This window comes from Equus quagga, chromosome 2, assembly GCF_021613505.1.
Source record: "Equus quagga isolate Etosha38 chromosome 2, UCLA_HA_Equagga_1.0, whole genome shotgun sequence".
In the NCBI taxonomy this organism is placed as follows: Eukaryota; Metazoa; Chordata; class Mammalia; order Perissodactyla; family Equidae; genus Equus; species Equus quagga.
The window spans coordinates 70,294,875-70,314,123 of NC_060268.1; the positions used below are offsets into that span (position 1 = coordinate 70,294,875).

Genomic DNA, 19,249 nt, shown 5'->3' on the forward strand with positions numbered 1-19,249 from the left:
TCTTATGCCCTCCCCCTTCCCAAAGTGAAGCTGTGTGAATGGTGGGTCCAAGGGCTCTGTCCCTGTCTCTGTCTGGTTCCTGAGTACCACCCCATTCACCCTCCCCAGTGGTGTGGAGTCATCACTGGTGTGTGCTGTCCATGGGTTTGTGAACTTCTGGTAGTAAAATACTTTCATGTCCCCGTGGTCTCTGTGTCTGCCAGTGTTAGGAAATGTTCGATGGTCCCTTTTCTCCTGGTCCTTGAAATCCTCTCAGGGTTGACCACTGCATTCCTAACTTTTATTTCAATGCTTGTGTCTTTGGGAGGAAGACACATCTGTGCCCCGAATCTTTGACTGAGCCCCATGAAGGACAGATGGATGTTGGAAGAGAACTGTTTCCATTTCCCTCATAACAATAGGAATCGTGGTGAACATGTGTGGAGTGCTCACCGTGGGTCAGGCCCAGAGCTAGTTACTTTACCCTGCATCCTCACAACCCCCCTGGGAGGTAGGGACTCTTACAGCCCCATTTGTCAGAGGGAGAACCAGCCGAGCTAAGAGGCTGCCAAGGGTAGGTTTTCCCCAGCAATGTGAACTGAGCCACCTGCCCAGGGATGCAGGCAGGGAGGAGCAGGGGCCTGTGATGTTCTATCTGGGGATGGTCAGTTCTGTTTTCCACCTCCTATGCCCGGGGGCAGTGGGGAGGGAGCAGCAGGCCAGTTGCTCACCTTTATGGAGGTGGAGACACATGGGTAAGGGAGGAAGCAGATCCCGAGGGAAGGGGATGCAGGAAGAGCCAGCCTGACCTGCGGGAATGGCTGTAGTGAGTGGGCTCTGAGTGCCCATGTCCAGAGCTGGTGCCTGGGTGAGGCCCTAGGGGCTCCTTGAAGGGCAGGGCCACCAGGTTGGGTCTGGGTCTCATGGGAGGGGCCTGAAAGCCACCCCTCAAGGCCAACACTGGCTAGAGGCAGAGGGCAGATGAGAGTGACCTGGTCATATAAAGATGGCCGGCAGGGGGCCACTGGGTGCTTCCAAAACCACCCAGGCTGACCCCAGGCAGCGAGCCAGGCTTGGACCTACCTTAAGGGGCATCTGCACAGCCTCTGACTATATAAACTCAATCAGGTTGCTGCTGTTCTCTGGGCTTCAGTTTCCCCATCTGCACACGAAGGGGTCAGACTAGGGTCTGCCTGGCTTGCATGGTGAGGCTGGGATGTAAGCAGTGGGCAGAGAGTGGCTCAGGGGGTAGTCCCTGGGAGCCTGGCCACTCCAGCATCAGAACCATCACCCCTGAGGCTCGGGCTTTGCTGCCACTTGCCTGGCTTCTTGCCCTAAACCCATGGGGCAGGAGTAGGGATGTAGCTCCTGGCCCTCTCCTCTTTGTGCTGATAGGGCCATGAGAAAAGGAACTGGTTTGACCTCAAGAGCAACTGCATGATGTCACTCAGCCAGTTAGGAAAAGACCTGCCCTAGCACAGGGCCTGCCACATGCTCAGTAAGTGTTCCGTGGGGGGAGGCAGGCTCAGCTGAACCAGGCCTCAGCAGGTTCGTCTCGGAAACAGGGTTGCTGACCCCTGCCTTTGGCCAATCCTCTCTCCTCTCGGGCATTGATTTCCTCCTCTGGATGGGTGGGAGGCTCTTGGCAAGCAGGACATAGCCCAGAGCTATAGGCAGCTGGAAGGTCTCTTCCCACCGCATCTCCAAGCAGGCACCTAGGTTCTGTCTCTGAGCCTGGTTCCACAGCAGGCTGGTTGGATCTGAGGGTCCAAGGTTGCCTTCTGGTGGGCTGAGGGCTTCCCAATCACCCCTGGCGTAGCCGGAGTCCTGGGAAACCCACTGGTGGGCTGCTGGAAACCAGACCCTCCTCAAGATTTGTGCTTCTTGTCCGTGAAGAAGAGCCTCCGGAGCTTGTCAGGCTGCAAGGAGGGAGAAGAGGCTGGAGCCTGGGGTCCCTGGACAGGAAAGGGGAGACCCAGCCTCAGAGGGTCCATCGGCATTGACCGGGGTCTGGTGTTCAAGCCCGGAAAAAGGCCAGGTTGGAACACCGATGGTTGCTCCACAAGCCTCTCACAGTGCTGGAAATTCCACCTCCAGCCTCTGGTATTTGATGAAGGATTTGCCCTCTTCTGCTTAAGCAGACTAAGGGAGGAAGGGGTCTGGAAAGGGGGTGGAGAAGAAAGGCCATTTCCCACGTGCCCTCATTGGAGTTCCCTGGGGCCCCCAACCCCCAGCACTCTCTGCCCTAGCCAGTATCCTGGGTAGAATGCAGATGGGTTGTGCATGATGCCACCAGGGACCAGAGAGGACATGGGACTTTTCAGGCAGGGGAAGAGCAGACATGGGACGTGGCTTCTGTGTTTCTTAGAAGGACTGTCCCCCAGGCGGAATCTCTGGTCCCAGGAGAGTCGGGGTGGAGTGAGCTCTCTGTCCCAGGGTGTGTGGGCACAGCTCTGCCCCAAGGGAAGAGATGGCAGAGCTTCCTGTGAAGGCCTTTCAGCTGGGAGCTGAGGGTTTCACTGTTCAGGCCAGGAGAGGAGGTCTGCTCATGCTGGAGATCTGAGGCTGTCCCCACAGGGAGTGGACTGTCCTGGCTCATCAGCTCCAGATATAGTTGGAGGACGCCAGGGCTGAGGGCTCAAGAGGGTTTCTTGTGCCTCCCTGGGAAGCCCTGAATACCTCCCTCCGCCCTCCTGATCCCTGCATCCCCTTTCCTCCTTTCTCATCAGAAACCCTCAGGAACAACAGCTCTGTTCACCAAGAGCCATCTCTGGGCTGTGTCCTGAGCATGTGAGGATGTCCAGCATTATCCTCTGGGCAGCCACCCCTGGACACAGCCAGAGGACCAGTCCATTTTACAGATGAGGAAATGGAGGTCCTGGGTAGGGTTGCTAAATAAGAATACATGATGCCCAGTTAAATTTGAATTTCAGATAAACAAGGAATAATTGCAGTATTTAGGACATACTTGTGCTAAAAAAAAAATGCCCATTTATCTGAAATCCAAATTAACTGGATGTCTGTCTTGCCCAAAGTCACATGGCTAGGGACTGGCTGAGCTGTGATGAGGGCCAAGGCAAGTCAGACCTGGAGGTAGGGCTCCTTCTCCACGCCTTAGAGGCTCTGAGACCCCTTCAGTAGCCAAGAGAGAGGGGCAGGGATCCCTGGTCTGCAGAGAAAGACCGCAGAAGGGCCTGGAAGCCCCCATCTTACATCCAAACCTAACAGCTGCCTCTCCCACCACCTTCAAGCAGATGTTAGGGCTGGAAAGCTCTGGGCACCTCTGGGCAGCGGTGGTGACCTGACCTGCCCATGCCTGAGGGCCATAGGTCCCTCCTACCACAAGTACTCTCTAAGGGCTGGCAGTCACCCCACCCTACCCTGCCCTGCCCAGGGAGCCCACCTTGTGTGTTCGTCCAGTCTCCTTGCTCTTGACTGCTGGAATTTGTTCATAGGTGTTTCTGGGTTCAGGGAGCTCTGGGGCCCCCGAGATCCTCTCATAGCCACAGACTGTGGATCCTGACAGCTTGCTATATGTGGGACTGGTCCCAGGATGCCAGGGCCTGGCTGGGCCACCCCAGCTGACTGGGATCTGCTCATAGGTACTGCCACCTTCTTGGTCTGGCACATCCTTGGCCTCCTGCAGGAGGCCTGCTGTCTGGATGAGCTCAGAGGTGTCTGTAGAACTGCCTTGTGAGTGGAGCTGAGCCCTGTGGCTCAACTTCGGAGACTCCTGGCTCCAGATAGCAGCTGAGGATCCTAGGGCCTCAGAACTGGGAGGCAGGAGGATGCCCCAGGAGGTAGGAGACACTGTAGGGCCCTGGTCTGGGCTCACCTCGGAGAAGGCAAACCCTAGGCCATCAGGCCTGTTCTGGCTTCTATCTGAGATTCTCTTTGGGGTCTCCTTGCCTGTGGAGCAGGCCTGGCTGCCAGCTGGAACTGGCCCATGCCTGCTGGACATGTCTGTGCCCAGGCCTAGCTGTGCCTGGTTCGTCTTCCTCAAGTCTGCATAGATGATGTTGTTGGGGCCTCCAGAAGACTTGTCCAGAAGGGAGGTACTCCTCTCAGGGAGGGAAGGCACCCTGCTGGGGGCCTGGAGAAAGAGGGACAGAATCTCTTAAAAGTGACCCATGGATAAGAGGCGCTCGGGTAAACTGAAGTTCTCCCAACAGGCTGAGGCTTCCTGTCATGGGCTCAGTTTACCTAAGTATCATGTACAGGGATTGGTTGGCATTCAGGGCCCCTGCCAGCTCTCTAGGCCTGTGAGTATAGTCTTTGTTTTGGCATTCAAGGCCTCAGGTTACCAGCTCTGCCTCCCACCCAAGCTCATCCTGCCCTGCTCCTCTCCCCTTCAGGATGGTCCACTGGTCCCTCAGAGCCCCCGAACCCATGCTCCCTTGCCCTTCAGAATGGCCAACACCCAAGTCCATTATTCATGTTTATTCAACAAATATTAAGTGAGCACTGACTGTCTGCAGACACTATCCTAGGTGCTGAGGGCTCAGTGATGAATGAGACCAACTCTTGGAAGTTTTTGTTCTAACCTGGGAGATGGACAGTATACCGTTCTGTATTATTTAATATGATTGATGTAATACATGACAGAATAATATATCACAAGATAATATACTGTCAGGTCATGATCTTCTATGAAGAAGAACAAAGCAGGGTATGAGGATAGAATGACAGGTGGGAAAGGGGGTATTTTCTACAGTTTAGTTGGCCTTTCTGAGAGGATGACATAAAAGCAGAGAACGAAATGCAGAGAGTGTGAGCTATGCAGATATCTGGTGGCAGAGAGTACAGCAAGTGCAAAGGTCCTGAGCTGGGCACAAGATGGGTGTGTTCAAGGAAGATCCAGAAGGCCAATGAAACTAGAGAAGAGTGAGAAGGGGGAGAGGTAGCAGGGCATCTGGTGAGGCTCTTGTGGACCCTGTGAAGATACTAGATTTTATGCTAAACATGAGAAGAAGCCTTGGCATGCTGTGATGTGATGTATATCAAGAAAAATCTCTCTGAGCCCTTCCCATGAGGTGCTATGGAGGAGAATAAGGTGTTGACTCACAGGCACCTGCTCTACAGTTTACAGAGGGATTTTTCCAGCATTTCCTATCCCTTCTCTCATTCAAGCCTCACAGGAACCTCAGGAATGGTAAACTGAAGCTCAGAGAGGTTACGTGACTTTCCCAAAGTCACACAGCTAGAAAGCCCAAGCCAAGGTTTGAACCAAATCCAGCTGGCCAGAGACAGGCCCTGGCATGGGTGAACCACCGGGTGGTTCCAAGCTGGGCCTGCACATCTCTGGGCCTGATTTTCACCCTCTGCAGCCTGGGGGACTGGCTAATGTGACCTCTCAGGATCTGACTGGACGTGGCACCTGCATTCCTGGTCTAGCAGTCCTGACCCTAGCTGGCCCAGAATCATCCTCACCTCCACGCTTTCCTCCTCGGAGAGGTTCCAGGGACTCGCATCAAAGCTCTTCTTTGTGTGGAGGAAGGAGACCTGGGGCTTTGGAGAGGGGCGGGGGCTGGCAGCCTTGTCTGGGACCACCGTGGGGGTTGCCGTTGCAGGTGGATTTTCCAGGCCTGGATTGGTCTGGTGGAGGCCCAGGGTGATGGCGTCGTACAGATCATTGTCCTCTGGCTGGGGGTGGTGGGGGTACAGCAGGCGCATGGTCATATATCCCCAGCCATACTCCAGCCACCTGCCAGAGGCTGCTGGCAGGGGACTGAAACATCCCAGCGGGTCCCTGACCTCGAGTAAGACACTGCCTCGGTCTCCTCTTTTCAAACGGGGACCATGAGCCTGCAGTGACTGCCCCTGGACAGCAGTAAACAGGAAAGGCAAGAAAAGGCACCCGAGTGGTGAACACTCCATGCCTGGGCACCCTGCCCCGCCACCCTCACCCAGGGGAAGGGGGGTGCCTACCCGGGGGCAGGCAGCAGCCAAGGTCTCCCCGAAGGGCTCAAACTGCACCTCCTGGTAATGGCGCACGAGCTCGGCCAGGGTCCTGTGGCTGTGGGTGTCCCCTGAGATGAGGTAGCGCCGGTTTCGAAGCTGGTTGATGACAAAATGCCTACAGCGATCGCTGCCCCTGCAACACAAGCTCTTGTGGCCTGGGGCTGCTGGCCAGGGGCAGCCCAGCCTCAGCCAGGGTCAGAGCTCGGGGCCTACGTGCAGGGGAGGGGCTCCAGCACAGACTCGGGCCATGCTGCCCACTTGGGCCTTGGTGTGTTCCTCTATAAAGTGGGACTGACATCCAGCAAGTCTAGCCTTGTGGGTGGGCTGGGAGCTAGGGAGTGGTTTTCAAACCATGAGGCCCTTGGTTACTGGGAAGCATCCAGGCCTGCTCTAGTGGGACCAGGGAGGGAAGGGCCAGGCTAGGGTGGGGCAAGTGAGGCACTCAGGTTGGGTGCAAAATTTAAAGGGGCACCACAAAACTCAGTAATCAAGAAAAGTAAAAATCCAATATTTTAGAAAATCAAAATTAATACCAAAAAATCTACAATAAAGACAAAGTCCGACCCTGCACTTGCACTACTCAGCCTCACTTGCCCCACCCTCGTCCTGGATCTGCTGAAAAGATGGAGTTCCAGCTCCCTCCCCCACTCCAGGCTGTAAAGTCCCACCCTCTTCATTTTCCTTTTTTATGGAAGAGTGATACACAGTGAAGTGCACACGTCAGCAGGGTGCAGTTCGATGAATTTCCACCTATGAACACTCCCATGTAACCACCACAAAATAGAAAACATTTCCAGCTCCCCAGAAGATTCCCTTGGGTCGTCTTCCAGTCTAGGCCCCAAAGGCAGCCACCATTCTGATCCCCATCACCATAAATTAGTTTTGCTTTTTATGGAACTTCATATAAATGGAATCTTACAGTATCTCTTTTTTGTGTCTGGCTTCTTTTACTCAACATTTTATCTTTGAGATTGATTCATGTCCATGTGGAATTAGCTTCTTTTTTCCACGTTGATGTGTAGTCTTCCATTTAATGACACAATTTACCTATTCTGTCGATGGATATTTAGGTTATTTCCAGATATGCTGTTACAGATAAGGCTGCCGTGATCATTTGTGTACATGTCTTCAGGTGAAGATGTGTACTTACTGCTGTTGAGCATACACCAAGGAGTAGAATTGGTGGGTCAGGCATACACCTGTGTTTAACTTTAGTAGATTATGCCAAACCATTTTCTAAAATTGTTGCAATGTATGAGAGTTCCAGTTGTTCCACGTCCTAACCAACTGTCCAATACCCTCTTGTCTTTTCATTTTAGCCATTCATTGTGGTTTTCCTGTGTATTCCCCCGATTACTGACGCTGCTGAACACCAGTATGCTGCCCTTTTGCATCCCCTCTTCTATGAAGGCTCAAGTCTTTTGCATTTATTCACGCATTGTCTTTGCTTTATTGATTTGCGGGAGTTCTTTATACATTCTGGAAATGGATTCTTTGTTAGATCTAGGTATTGCAATATATAATTTCTGTGGCTTGTCCTTTTACTCACTTAAGTGTATCTTTTGATTAACAACAATTCTTTTTGTGTGCGTGTGAGGAAGATTGGCCCTAAGCTGACATCTCTTGCCAATCTTCCTCTTTTTTTCTCTCCTCAAAAGCCCCAGTACATAGCTGTATATCCTAGTTGTAGGTCCTTCTAGTTCTTCTGTGTGAGACACCACCTCAGCCTGGGTTAGTGAGTTGTGTGTAGGTCTGCGCCCAGGATCCCAACTGGCAAACCCTGGGCTGCTGAAGTGGAGCATGCAAACTTAACCACTACGCCACCAGGTCGGACCTCAAAATTCTTAATTTTAAAGAAATCCAATCAATCTTCTCTTTTATGGTTAATACTTTTGTGTCTTAAGAAATCTTTGCTTATCTCAAAGCTATGAAATTTTTTCCCTATGTTTTCTTTTAGAAGTGTATTGTTTTCTAAAGTGCTTTTCTCACTTGGATCTATGATCTATCTAGAATTAATTAATTTTTGTGTGTGGTGTGAGGTGGGGTCACTCTTTCCATATCCAGTTGCTCCCGCACTGCTTCTTGAAAAGACTGGCCTTTCCCCCACTGAATTGCAGTGGAACCTCTGTTGTAAATCAGGTAACCAAATGCATGGGACTGTTTCTGGACTCCATTCTGTTCCATTGGTCTATTTGTGTATCTTTGAGCAGCCTCACTTTGATCTCTTTTATAAGTTGGAACTCCACCTAAGATCACGTTTGAAAAAAAAAGCCCTAATGCTGAAAAGACATTTGAAAACTGTTGAGTTCATATATTTCAAAGTGTCCAGCACAGTACCTGGCACACAGAATAACAATAATTATTTTAATAATGACCAAAATTTACTTAGTCCTTACTCTGTACCAAGCACTGTCCCAATCACTTTAAATAAATGTATACACTCATCGAACCCATTCAACAATCCTATTAAGTAGGTACTACAATGTTCCCATTTTACAGATGAGTAAGAAGGCACAGAGAAGCAAACTAACTTGCTCAAGGTCAGGATTTGAACAGGGGCAGTCTGAGCAGTTGATAATTCTGAATCTGAGGCCATTGGGAGAGTCTTCTTCCTTCCTTCTGCCTTCTAAACCCAGCCTACTCAGGGACAGGCTCTGACATCACCATCTCTGACTTTGTCCTGGCCATCTTGTCTCCTTTTCTCTATCCCCACTGCCTTACCCTAGGCTAGACTTTGTCATCTAGCCCAGACCTCACCCCCCAAGGGTCCCCACTGCCCACATACCTCCACATCTATCTTCCAGTCCTCCCTCCATAGGCTGCCTGAAGGATCCTTGCAAAACCAAAGTCTGACCAGATGACCCTTCACAGTCCACAGACCTAGCCAGGCATCCAAGGCCATCCTGCGCTGCCCCCGCCCATCTCTCCAGGCATTCCTCCCTACCATGCATCCTGCTGCACCCAGCATCTTGTGCCTCCCCACAACACCTTAGTCTTCCATGCCTCTGTGCTTTTGCACATGCAGTTCCATCTACTAGAAATGCCTTCCTAGACCCCAAACACACCTCCTATTCTGCCTAGCAAGTTGCTAGTCTTCCTTCTATCCTGGGCTCAAAGCTCACCACTGTGAAGCCTTTCCCATCCTCCCCTCAGGAGGAGGTTCTTCCCTGCTCCCCACCCACCCCTTTGAACCCTGGAGTTTCACCCTAGTATTTGGCCATTGCAGCTCAGGAAATGTCTGATGAGCATGGGATGGATGAACGAGGGAGTCAAGGAGTCAGGGCCCACAGGGAAAGCCAGGTAGTGTGGGCTGGTGGGGCCTCTGTCCTTATCTGCAAGGTTAGGTTATGGGAGTGTGAGCCTGCCTGCTCCCTTGCGGAGGTCTTCTTCTCTTACCTGTAGGACAAGATGTAGCTGGTAGCCCGGTCACTGAGGCGAATGAGGAAGGAGCCAAGAGCTTTGTCCCTGAGCAGCTGCTCCGTCTGCCTGGGCAGAAGACATGCCGTTAGCTGAGGCCTGTCCCCTTACAGCGCAACCTTAACATCCCTGCTGACCACGCCCATGAGTGCTAGACCCAGTGCACAGACCTTCAACCCTTTATAGAGGATTCCCTCAGGACTTTGGCTGGGTCTGTGGTCTATCTGGGCTCAGTTGAACAAGCTCAAGACTCAGTCTGGGGCTTGGTTGCAGTCCTGAGGCCACAGTCACCACCCTTCACTGCAGCCTCACCAGAAGCCACTGACCCTGGCTACCCACTTTCCACCTGAATGGCTCTGTAACAAGAATGAATCCATGTAGCTGGAGATTTTTAGGGTTGTGAGGTCCTTGTCTCTGGACCGCTGTGTACAGCTGTGTAGGATGTGCACTACACAACAGTTTCTTCAGGGAGAAGGTGCTGTTATGTCTGGAGTCTGGTCACAGTAGCAACTCATAGGTTTTCATGCCCCCTGCATGTTTCCCTTCAGCCTCAGGCAGCTATGGATATTTCTAAATGGTGCCAAGTATTTTAGAGGCATGGTGAAAAATTCCAGCTGTCTTCTGGTTTAGCAGTTACATAGACCAGAATTCCCTCACCTACTTACTCACCAAATACTTACTGACTACCTGCTTTGTGCAGGACCAACTGTAAATTTTGCAGGGCCCAGCACTAAATGAAAATGTGGAGCCCCTTACTTAAAAAGTAAGAACTTCAAGATGGTGACAGTAGAGCATTAAAACAAGAATAATGTCCTTCTGAGCAGAGGGCCCTGTGCAACTATACAATTTGATACCCATAAAGCTGGCACTGGTTCAATGCCAGGTGCTGTGCCAGAAGGACCTCATGGCTGGCTGTATCTGTCATTCCTTCATCTAGTGCTTTGGCAGTTTGGAGATCCAGCCCAATCAGAGAACCCACCCCACATCTTGGCCTTTATTCCTGGGGCAACTGTACAGCCAGGTTTGCCTGGGATAGTCCCCACTTAGAACAGTTCTCCTGGGTTAGGTACTAATAGAGTTCTGGTCTGAATGATACATGATATGTTACCCCTAGTTATTCATCAAGTTATTCCTAATTCTGCTCCCCCCTGCCCTCTCTGTCCTAGCCCTATATTCAGAGTGGGAGTGCCGCTGCCGCCCACCCTGCCCGCAGAAGCAGCTGCCAGGGAACGTGGCGGTCCTGTCTGTTCCCCTCCCACTGCCTCCCCAGGGCCCTGCCCAGCCCAGGGAGAGGGCAGGAACTAGTCTTCTCCCAGAGTTCCCAGACCATTTTCTCATCCCCAAGGGGCTGTGAGCTGTGCTGGGCATGTGGACAGGGGCAGCCTTACTTGCGGGTGACGAATCCGTGAAACCAGGGGGGCAGGGCTCCGTTCTGCAGAATGAGGGGGGCCTGCGTCTCCATGAACCATCTCAGGGCCAGCTCCTGCAGCTCGGCCAGGGCCTGGTTATCCCCTGCCCCCTCGGGCCCCCTCCCCAGGCTGAGCTGCTTTAGGCTGCCCTCCATTCTGGGGAGCACTGAAGTGGAAGCAGAGTGCTGACCACCCACAGGCCTCTATATCTGTGTGTGCTCTGCCTCATTTGCCTGAGTCCATGCCCTCCCCAACCCCCGCAGCACACAGGAGTCCTATTGTCACCTCTGGGCTCCTGGCTGATCTCTCTGAGGTTTTGGGGTGGAGCACCTTGGCCAGCTGGAGACATTAGGGGGAGGGTCACATTAGCAGCCACCGTGGGGTAGGGGAGGAGATCCCTGACTTCCTGCCAGCAGATGAGCTACCCTACTGGGTTTGGCCCTTCTTCTCCAACCTCCAGTCTTTGTCACATCTAAGGACCAGACCTTGGCTAAAGTCCACAGCAAGGCCACCGTTAGCAAAGCAGTGGATTTAAATTCTATTTATCCTTCCTCGTGGAGGCCTCTTGCCTCTGTGCTGATTAATTCCTCCTTCCACTCAAGATTTATTGAGTGTCTACTCTATGCCACATACATCTGGGCCCTGGGAATAAAGCAGTGAATAAAACAGCATTTTGCCCTCGTAGCACATGCATTCTAGAGGAGGGAGACAGACCACAGACAAATACATACATGGAATATGGCACCAAGTGTAAGAAGCACTCCAAGAAAAAGAGAGAGGCAGAAGAGCATGTGGGTCATATTATTTAGATAGGGGGTCTGTGTTGGGGTTGGGGGAAGCCTTGCCCAAGAGGGCACACTGGACCAGTGGAGGAGGAAGTCAGGCAAGTGTCTAGGGGAAGAGATGCTGCTCATCAGCAGAGAGAAGAGTACGTACAGAGACTATGAGGTGGGACTTTGCTAGAAATCCCAAGGAACCACCCAGAAGCTGGAGTGGCTGGAGCAGGGGGGCCTCTGGAGTAGGTGGGTCTCCTAGAAGGGCTGCAGTAAGACCTTTGAGAGCAGGCTTTGGACCAGCTAGGGCACAGGATATTTGTTCATGCAAACATCCCTGAATCTCTAATATGCTTCCGAGCTTCACAGGAGAAATCCAGCCTTGGTCAAGAGTGAGGCAGCAGATGTTGCAAAGTTAGCCCCCAGGATCCGGGCTAGAATCCCACTTCCATGGGGCCTCAGGGAAGTTACTAAATTGTTGCAGATAGCTCAATTTCCTCATCTGTAAAATGGGAATGAATAATAATAAGCTACCTTCTAGACTCTAGAGTCATTATGAAGACTAAATGAGATAGCATAATGGTTAAGAATGAGGGAACACATATATAAATTCAAACATAGACAGAACTGATCAATGGTGACTGAAGTTACCATAGTGGTTACCTTGGGGAAATAATGACTGAGGAGGGGGCAGGAGCTGTTGGGTGCTGATAATGTCCTATTCCTTGATCTGGGTGGTGGTTTAGGTGGGTGTGTTCACTTGGTGAAAATTCATTGAGGGGGCCAGCCCGGTGGCGCAGTGGTTAAGTTTACACGTTCCACTTCGGCTGCCCGGGGTTCGCCGGTTTGGATCCCGGGTGAGGACATGGCACCGCTTGGCACTCCATGCTGTGGTAGGCATCCCACATATAAAGTAGAGGAAGATGGGCATGGATGTTAGCTCAGGGCCAGTCTTCCTCAGCAAAAAAGAGGAGGATTGGCAGCAGATGTTAGCTCAGGGCTAATCTTCCTCAAAAAAAAAAAAAAAAAATTCATTGAGCTCTGCACTCTCGATCTATGCCCTTTCTGTCTCTCTCTTTTTCCCTCTCTCTCTCTCTCTCTCTCAATATACATATATTCTACTTCAACAAAGCAGTTTACTAAAAGAATGAAGCTACTACATCCATATTTCCTTGGTTCCAATTCCAGCTGACTAGCTATGTGATCTTGAGCAAATGACTTAACTTTTCTGGGCTTTAGTGTCTTCATCTTTGACATGGGGACTATAATACAACCTGTTGTAAGGAAGGTTAAGTGAGTGAAGTCCTTAGAACAGCGTTTGGAATAACATAAGCAATTAGGATTAACCATTACATTTATGATGATGGTTAATGATGTAATGACTGAAATATGGTGGATCTTCCCCTGTTGGTAACTATTTTTATTATTACTATTATTATAACTTCATTATGGTCATCTCAATCAAGATAAAAATGACTATGGCAGGTGTGTGATGCATATGATTTCGAGGAAGGGAAAGGGCATGAGGCAAACCTGCGACCTCAGTCTGGGCAGCTTATTCCCCATCTCTGATAGTCATTTTCCACATCTGAAAAAAGAGTAACAGGGCATCCACTTGCCTCACCTGAGGTTGGAGTGAAACAGTGCAGGTCACGCTCTCCATGCAGTGGCAGGCACATAGTCACACAGCAAGTGTTCCCAGAGGGTCAGCTACTGGGAACATCACTTTCATAAACAATTTTCAGCCTTGATAGTGAGGAACCAACTCCAGCCAGGCAACACCAGGATGGATTCACATACTTACTAATTGATCTTCCTGCCACAGATATAAGTCAGGGATATACTGGGGTCAGAATGGAAATCCCAGGCCCAAGCTGGCAAGGACTGGAGTTTTCCAAATTAGGGCAGAGGGATGGGTGGACCTTTATTTTCCCTAACCTTCTCACTGAAATTCAGCATTTCTTTCCACGGCAAGTGTAGGGAACAAACCTCATTAGTGTTCGCAGCACCTGTGACTGTCACCAACAGAAATTTGGTGATAACGGAAAGGATATTTTCATATCACATTTCATATCACAACAGCAAAGGATATTTTCATAGCACATTACAACTGTTGCTGACATCTTAAGATATCATTTTCGCTCATAATTACCTTAAAATTATAATAATTAGACCCAGTGCTGGATCTTGTTATTTAACATGCTAATAAAGAAGCACATTGTATTACTACATCACAAATATTTTGATAATCCTATTTTAATATAATTGCTTTCCACCATAATTCTACGTATTTTATTCTGTGCATTTAAAAACACTATCCTTGGGGCCTGCCCAGTGGTGAAGGGGTTAAGTTTGCATGTTCTGCTTCAGCGGCCTGGGGTTCGTAGGTTCGGATCCTGGCTGTGGACATGGCACCGCTTGGCAAGCCATGCTGTGGTAGGCGACCCATGTATAAAGTAGAGGAAGATGGGCATGGTTGTTAGCTCAGGGCCAATCTTCCTCAGCAAAAAGAGGGGGATTGGTGGCAGATGTTAGCTCAGGACTAATCTTCCTCAAAAAAAAAAAAATTTAAATAAATAAAAACACTATCCTGAGAAGAAGTCCATGGGCTTCACCAGATACCAAAGAGGTCATGGCCCAAAAAAGGCTAAGAAGCTGGGGTCTGACCCACAGTTGGTCAGACCAGTGTAAAGTCCTGGAAGTATTCAAATACAAAGAAATGTGTGTCTATAATTTTCCATGATGTGTTCTCTCTCCACCTCCCTTTCAGGCCAGATTTTTTTATGAGCAGAACCTGGTCATTTGCATAAGAAGACAAAGGCTTTGTGTACAACCTCAGGGCAGAGCCCCAGGACAGCTGCAGGCCAGGGGTGAAGATTCCAGAGTCAGGCAAATAAGGAATCTATATGCTCAGAGGAAATGTGAGGCCGAGGAGGGGTAAGGCCCAGGTTTGGGGGTATCACATGAGCTCCGTGAGGGACTGGGGTAGATTGTCTCTGACAGTGCTCCACCTCCCACTGTTCAGTTCATCACTTGTGGTCACCTACCAAGGGCTGGGCCCTGGGACATAGAGATGACACTGGAGCAGCCCTACCCTCTTTCTCCACCCCTGGGTGCCCAGAGGTGTAAAGAGAGGAGTTAAGAGGCTTCTGGAATCAGACTAATTGGCCTAGAATACCGGCTCCCACATTTGTTGGCTTTGTGACTTTGAGGGAGGTACTGAACCTCACTGTGTCACAGTTTCTTCATCTACAAAAATGGAGGGGAGAAAAAGTGCCTGCTTGGTAGGGTTTGGGGATTCAGTGAGTTAATCCATGCAGGACAGTGGCACAATGTGGGAGGCACAATGCACATGCAAGAAATGTCAGCCTCAGCTCCAAGTCATTGCCAAGCTGGGAAGTCCCCAGAATTCTAAGTCTCTGTCTCATCAAAACTTCCTTGTCCTGGATTCTCCTCTCTCAAAGTCATACTTCTCCTGTAGGACCAGTAGATGATAAAAGATTTTCCAATCAACTTCTCTCTCCTGAGGGTACTCGGTCTGGCTTGCCCTCTTAGGGGGAAACCTCCGAGGTTTCTCCAGAAGGATGCTCAGAGGCAGTGTCTCTCCAGCCATTTTGATGAGGCTCACTGAGTGTGGCCAGAACCCCAGCACGAAGCTTCCCACTCCTGCTTTCTTGAGCCTGTGCAGTGGAAACCCAGTACATTGCCAAGTGCTGCTGGCAGCCAGACTCCCAGGTAGAAAGCCAAAGTGGACTTTTCAGTAAATTCTTGACACATGCTTGTTTTAGTTTACGAACACTATATTTTCTTACCTCTTAGTTATTCCATTAGTGGGCATGAATTTGTTTGACAATACTAGGGAGTAGAGAATTGACAATCCTGTTTCTTTTCTCTCAAATTGTCTGCCTTAATATCCTCTGTATTCTGTGCCTAGAACAGTGCTAGGAATAGTTAGATGCTCAATAGGTGCATTTTAAATTATTACGCAAACATATGATATGTCCGCATGGTTTTTAAAAGTAAAAAATATAAAAAAGTATCCTTAAAAATATTCTTCCTCACTCCTATTCAACATAGTACTGGAGGTGTTGGCCAGAGCAATTCGGCAGGAAAAAGAAATAAAAGGAATCCAAATAGGTAACGAAGAAGTAAAACTCTTGCTGTTTGCAGACGACATGATCTTATATATAGAAAACCCCAAAGAATCCATAGAAAAACTATTAGAAATAATCAACAACTACAGCAAAGTAGCAGGGTATAAAATCAACATACATAAATCAGTAGCGTTTCTATACACTAACAATGAACTAACAGAAAAAGAACTCAAGAACTCAATCCCATTCACAATCGCAACGAAAAGAATAAAATACCTTGGGATAAACTTAACCAAGGAAGTGAAGGATCTATACAATGAAAACTACAAGACTTTCTTGAAAGAAATTGACGACGACATAAAGAAATGGAAAGACATTCCATGCACATGGATTGGAAGAATAAACATAGTTAAAATGTCCATACTACCTAAAGCAATCTACAGATTCAATGCTATCCCAATCAGAATCCCAACAACATTCTTCACAGAAATTGAACAAAGAATCCTAAAATTCATATGGGGCAACAAAAGACCATGAATTGCTAAAGCAATCCTGAGCAAGAAAAACAAAGCCGGCGGACTCACAATCCCCGATTTCAAAACATACTACAAAGCTACAGTGATCAAAACAGCATGGTACTGGTACAAAAACAGGTCCACAGATCAATGGAACAGCATTGAAAGCCCAGAGATAAAACCACACATCTATGGACAGCTAATCTTCAACAAAGGAGCAGAGGGCCTCCAATGGAGAAAAGAAAGTCTCTTCAACAAATGGTGCTGGGAAAACTGGACAGCCACATGCAAAAGATTGAAAATTGACCATTCTTTTTCACCACACACCAAAATAAACTCAAAATGGATCAAAGACCTAAAGATTAGGCCTGAAACAATAAGTCTTCTGGAAGAGAATATAGGCAGTACACTCTTTGACATCAGTTTCAAAAGAATCTTTTCGGACACTATAACTCCTCAGTTGAGGGAAACAATAAAAAGAATAAACAAATGGGACTTCATCAGACTAAAGAGCTTCTTTAAGGCAAGGGAAAACAGGATTGAAACAAAAACAGCTCACTAATTGGGAAAAAATATTTACAAGCCACTTATCCGACAAAGGGTTAATCTCCATAATATACAAAGAACTCACACAGCTTAACAACAAAAAAACAAACAACCCGATCAAAAAATGGGCAGAGGACATGAACAGACATTTCTCAAAAGAAGATATGAATATGGCCAATAGACACATGAAAAGATGTTCATCATCGCTAATCATCAGGGAAATGCAAATCAAAACTACACTAAGATATCACCTTACACCCGTTAGATTGGCAAAAACATCCAAAACCAAGAGCGACAAATGTTGGAGAGGTTGTGGAGAAAAAGGAACCCTCATACACTGTTGGTGGGAATGCAAACTGGTACAGCCACTATGGAAAACAGTATGGAGATTTCTCAAAAAGTTAAAAATAGAAATACCCTATGACCCAGCCATCCCATTACTGGGTATCTATCCTAAGAACCTGAAATCAGAAATCCCAAGAGTCCCTTGCACCCCTATGTTCATCGCAGCATTATTTACAATAGCCAAGACATGGAACCAACCTACATGCCCAGAAACTGATGATTGGATAAAGAAGATATGGTATATATACACAATGGAATACTACTCAGCCATAAAAAAAGACAAAATTGGCCCATTCACAGCAACGTGGATGGACCTTGAGGGTATTATGTTAAGCGAAATAAGCCAGTCAGAGAAAGACGAACTCTATATGACTCCACTCATAGGTGGAAGTTAGTATATTGACAAGGAGATCTGATCGGTGGTTACCAGGGAAAAGGGGGGGTGGGGGGAGGGCACAAAGGGGGAAGTGGTGTACCCACAACATGACTAACAAAAATGTACAACTGAAATCTCACAAGGTTGTAATCTATCATAACATTAATAAAAAAATAAAAAATAAATAAAAAAAAAATATTCTCCCCCCAAGTATTAAACCACATCCAGCCAGTTCCCATCTCACTCCTATAGGTAACCACTGTTATTCATTTCTTGAACATCCTTCCTAGGTTTCTTTATGCATATCCAAATAAATATGTCTATTCTTATTTTCCTCCCTTTCTTATATAAAGGGTAGAATACTATACAATGTTCTGCACCTTGCTTTGTGAAACAATTTAATAATACATCTTGGAGCTCCTTCCATTAAAGTACATAGAAGGACGCCATTCTTTTTGTTACAGCTGTGTGGTTTTCCCTCATATGGCTGCACCACAATTTTTGTAAGATCTCAGACCTCACCACCATTGACCATTTTTGGGTTGTTTCAGTGTCCCCCCGCCCCCAACGATGCAGCAATAGATAACCTTGTACAGATTTGATTAAGTGTAAGAGTGTATACATCCATGGAATACATTCCCAGAAGTAGGATTGCTCAATCAAAAGGGTATTTGCATTTGTAATTTTGATAGATACTGCCAAATTGCCATCTTTACGGGTTGTATTCATTTATGCTCAGTAAATGTTGAATGAATGAATAGAAAAATGGATAATATTTTCAAGTTCAGTCATTTTGGGGCCCCCAGCTTCCAAGAAAAACTGGAGAGAAGGTTGACACTGGTTCAGAGAAGTCACCAATTTTACTGTGACTCTTTGGCCCCTCGATGCCGTGGAGCAAGCTTGTCTTGTCATCTGTAGGGCATGGCTGCTGGGGTGGGAGGGCGGTACCCAGAGATGCCCTTTAGAGCCATCCTCTCACCAAACACAAGCTTTTCTGTTTTATTCATAGGTTGATGGCCAGGTGCTGGGAACTTTCAGGGGCCTCTAAAAATGTCTGAGACCTGAAAAAAACAACCCACCAGCATTGGCTCCAAAATGCAAAAAGAGAAAACCGCAAAATCACAATTAATAAATGTATGAATAAACGTCTATACAATGTAATATTGCATCAGCTTCATTTAGTATTCATAAAAGTTTCATCGTATCTGAAAATGGTTTGGAGATCAGATTGTCTTACCTCATAAGAATTCCTGAGTGTGCAGGAAAACTGCCAAGAAATTGTTACCAATTGTCAAGTAAATGAATCTCAAAGCCAAATCATCTGAAAGCAATATCATGAAAATAATCTTTTCTGAAGAGTTCAAAGCAATGTATATATACATATATAATTTTTTTAATGTGGCTGTGTCATTAAAAAAAATTACACACTTATTTGATACGTAGTGAGATGGGGATTCCAAAGGTAAGAGTGTCTTGGACCTCCTCAGGTCTTAAAAACTCTGCTAGCTCCACCTGCTCCAAGAAGCACCCCTGCAATGGGCCTATGGGTTTCTGACGTCCCCAGAGGAAAGAGAAACCACCCCTCAGATCAGAGGGGCTCCTCCTGTCATTTTAGCAGCAAGAACAAGACACAAATTAATTTCTCTATAGATTTTCCAGCCTCACCAGTGAATAGTTCTGAGTCCCACATTAAAATGAAAATCTGCAGAATTGTGTGCCGTTTGCTCGTGAGAACTGAAGAAGGGACAAGCATTTAGGATTAGTTTAGGGCCCAGTGATACGATCACGGGTCAAGGACCACTCGTTGAGAATCTTTGTTTTCTAGCTTCTTGGA

The 19,249-nt window shown here is 48.0% G+C and overlaps 1 protein-coding gene across 1 annotated transcript; it reads right to left on the reverse strand.

The window, feature by feature from the left end:
- Positions 1–1,341: 1,341 nt before the first annotated feature.
- SH2D7 (SH2 domain containing 7) lies at positions 1,342–10,921 on the reverse strand. The gene is made up of 6 exons (XM_046654313.1): positions 10,746–10,921; positions 9,337–9,426; positions 5,908–6,073; positions 5,410–5,622; positions 3,383–4,072; positions 1,342–1,898 (listed from the first exon to the last, which is right to left on the reverse strand). Exons 1-6 carry the CDS (start codon positions 10,919–10,921, stop codon positions 1,848–1,850), a joined length of 1,386 nt encoding a protein of 461 aa, XP_046510269.1. The 3' UTR covers positions 1,342–1,847.
- Between the last annotated feature and the right edge of the window lie 8,328 nt (positions 10,922–19,249).

Bases quoted from the DNA above. Each gene is read 5' to 3' on its own strand.
- SH2D7 (XM_046654313.1), bottom strand. From the start codon at position 10,921: ATGGAGGGCAGCCTAAAGCAGCTCAGCCTGGGGAGGGGGCCCGAGGGG. The intron at 6,074-9,336 runs GTAAGAGAAGAA...CTTGTGTTGCAG, and splicing joins AGCTACATCTTGTCCTACAG to GGGCAGCGATCGCTGTAGGC. The intron at 4,073-5,409 runs GTGAGGATGATT...CTCTTTCTCCAG, and splicing joins CCGAGGAGGAAAGCGTGGAG to GCCCCCAGCAGGGTGCCTTC.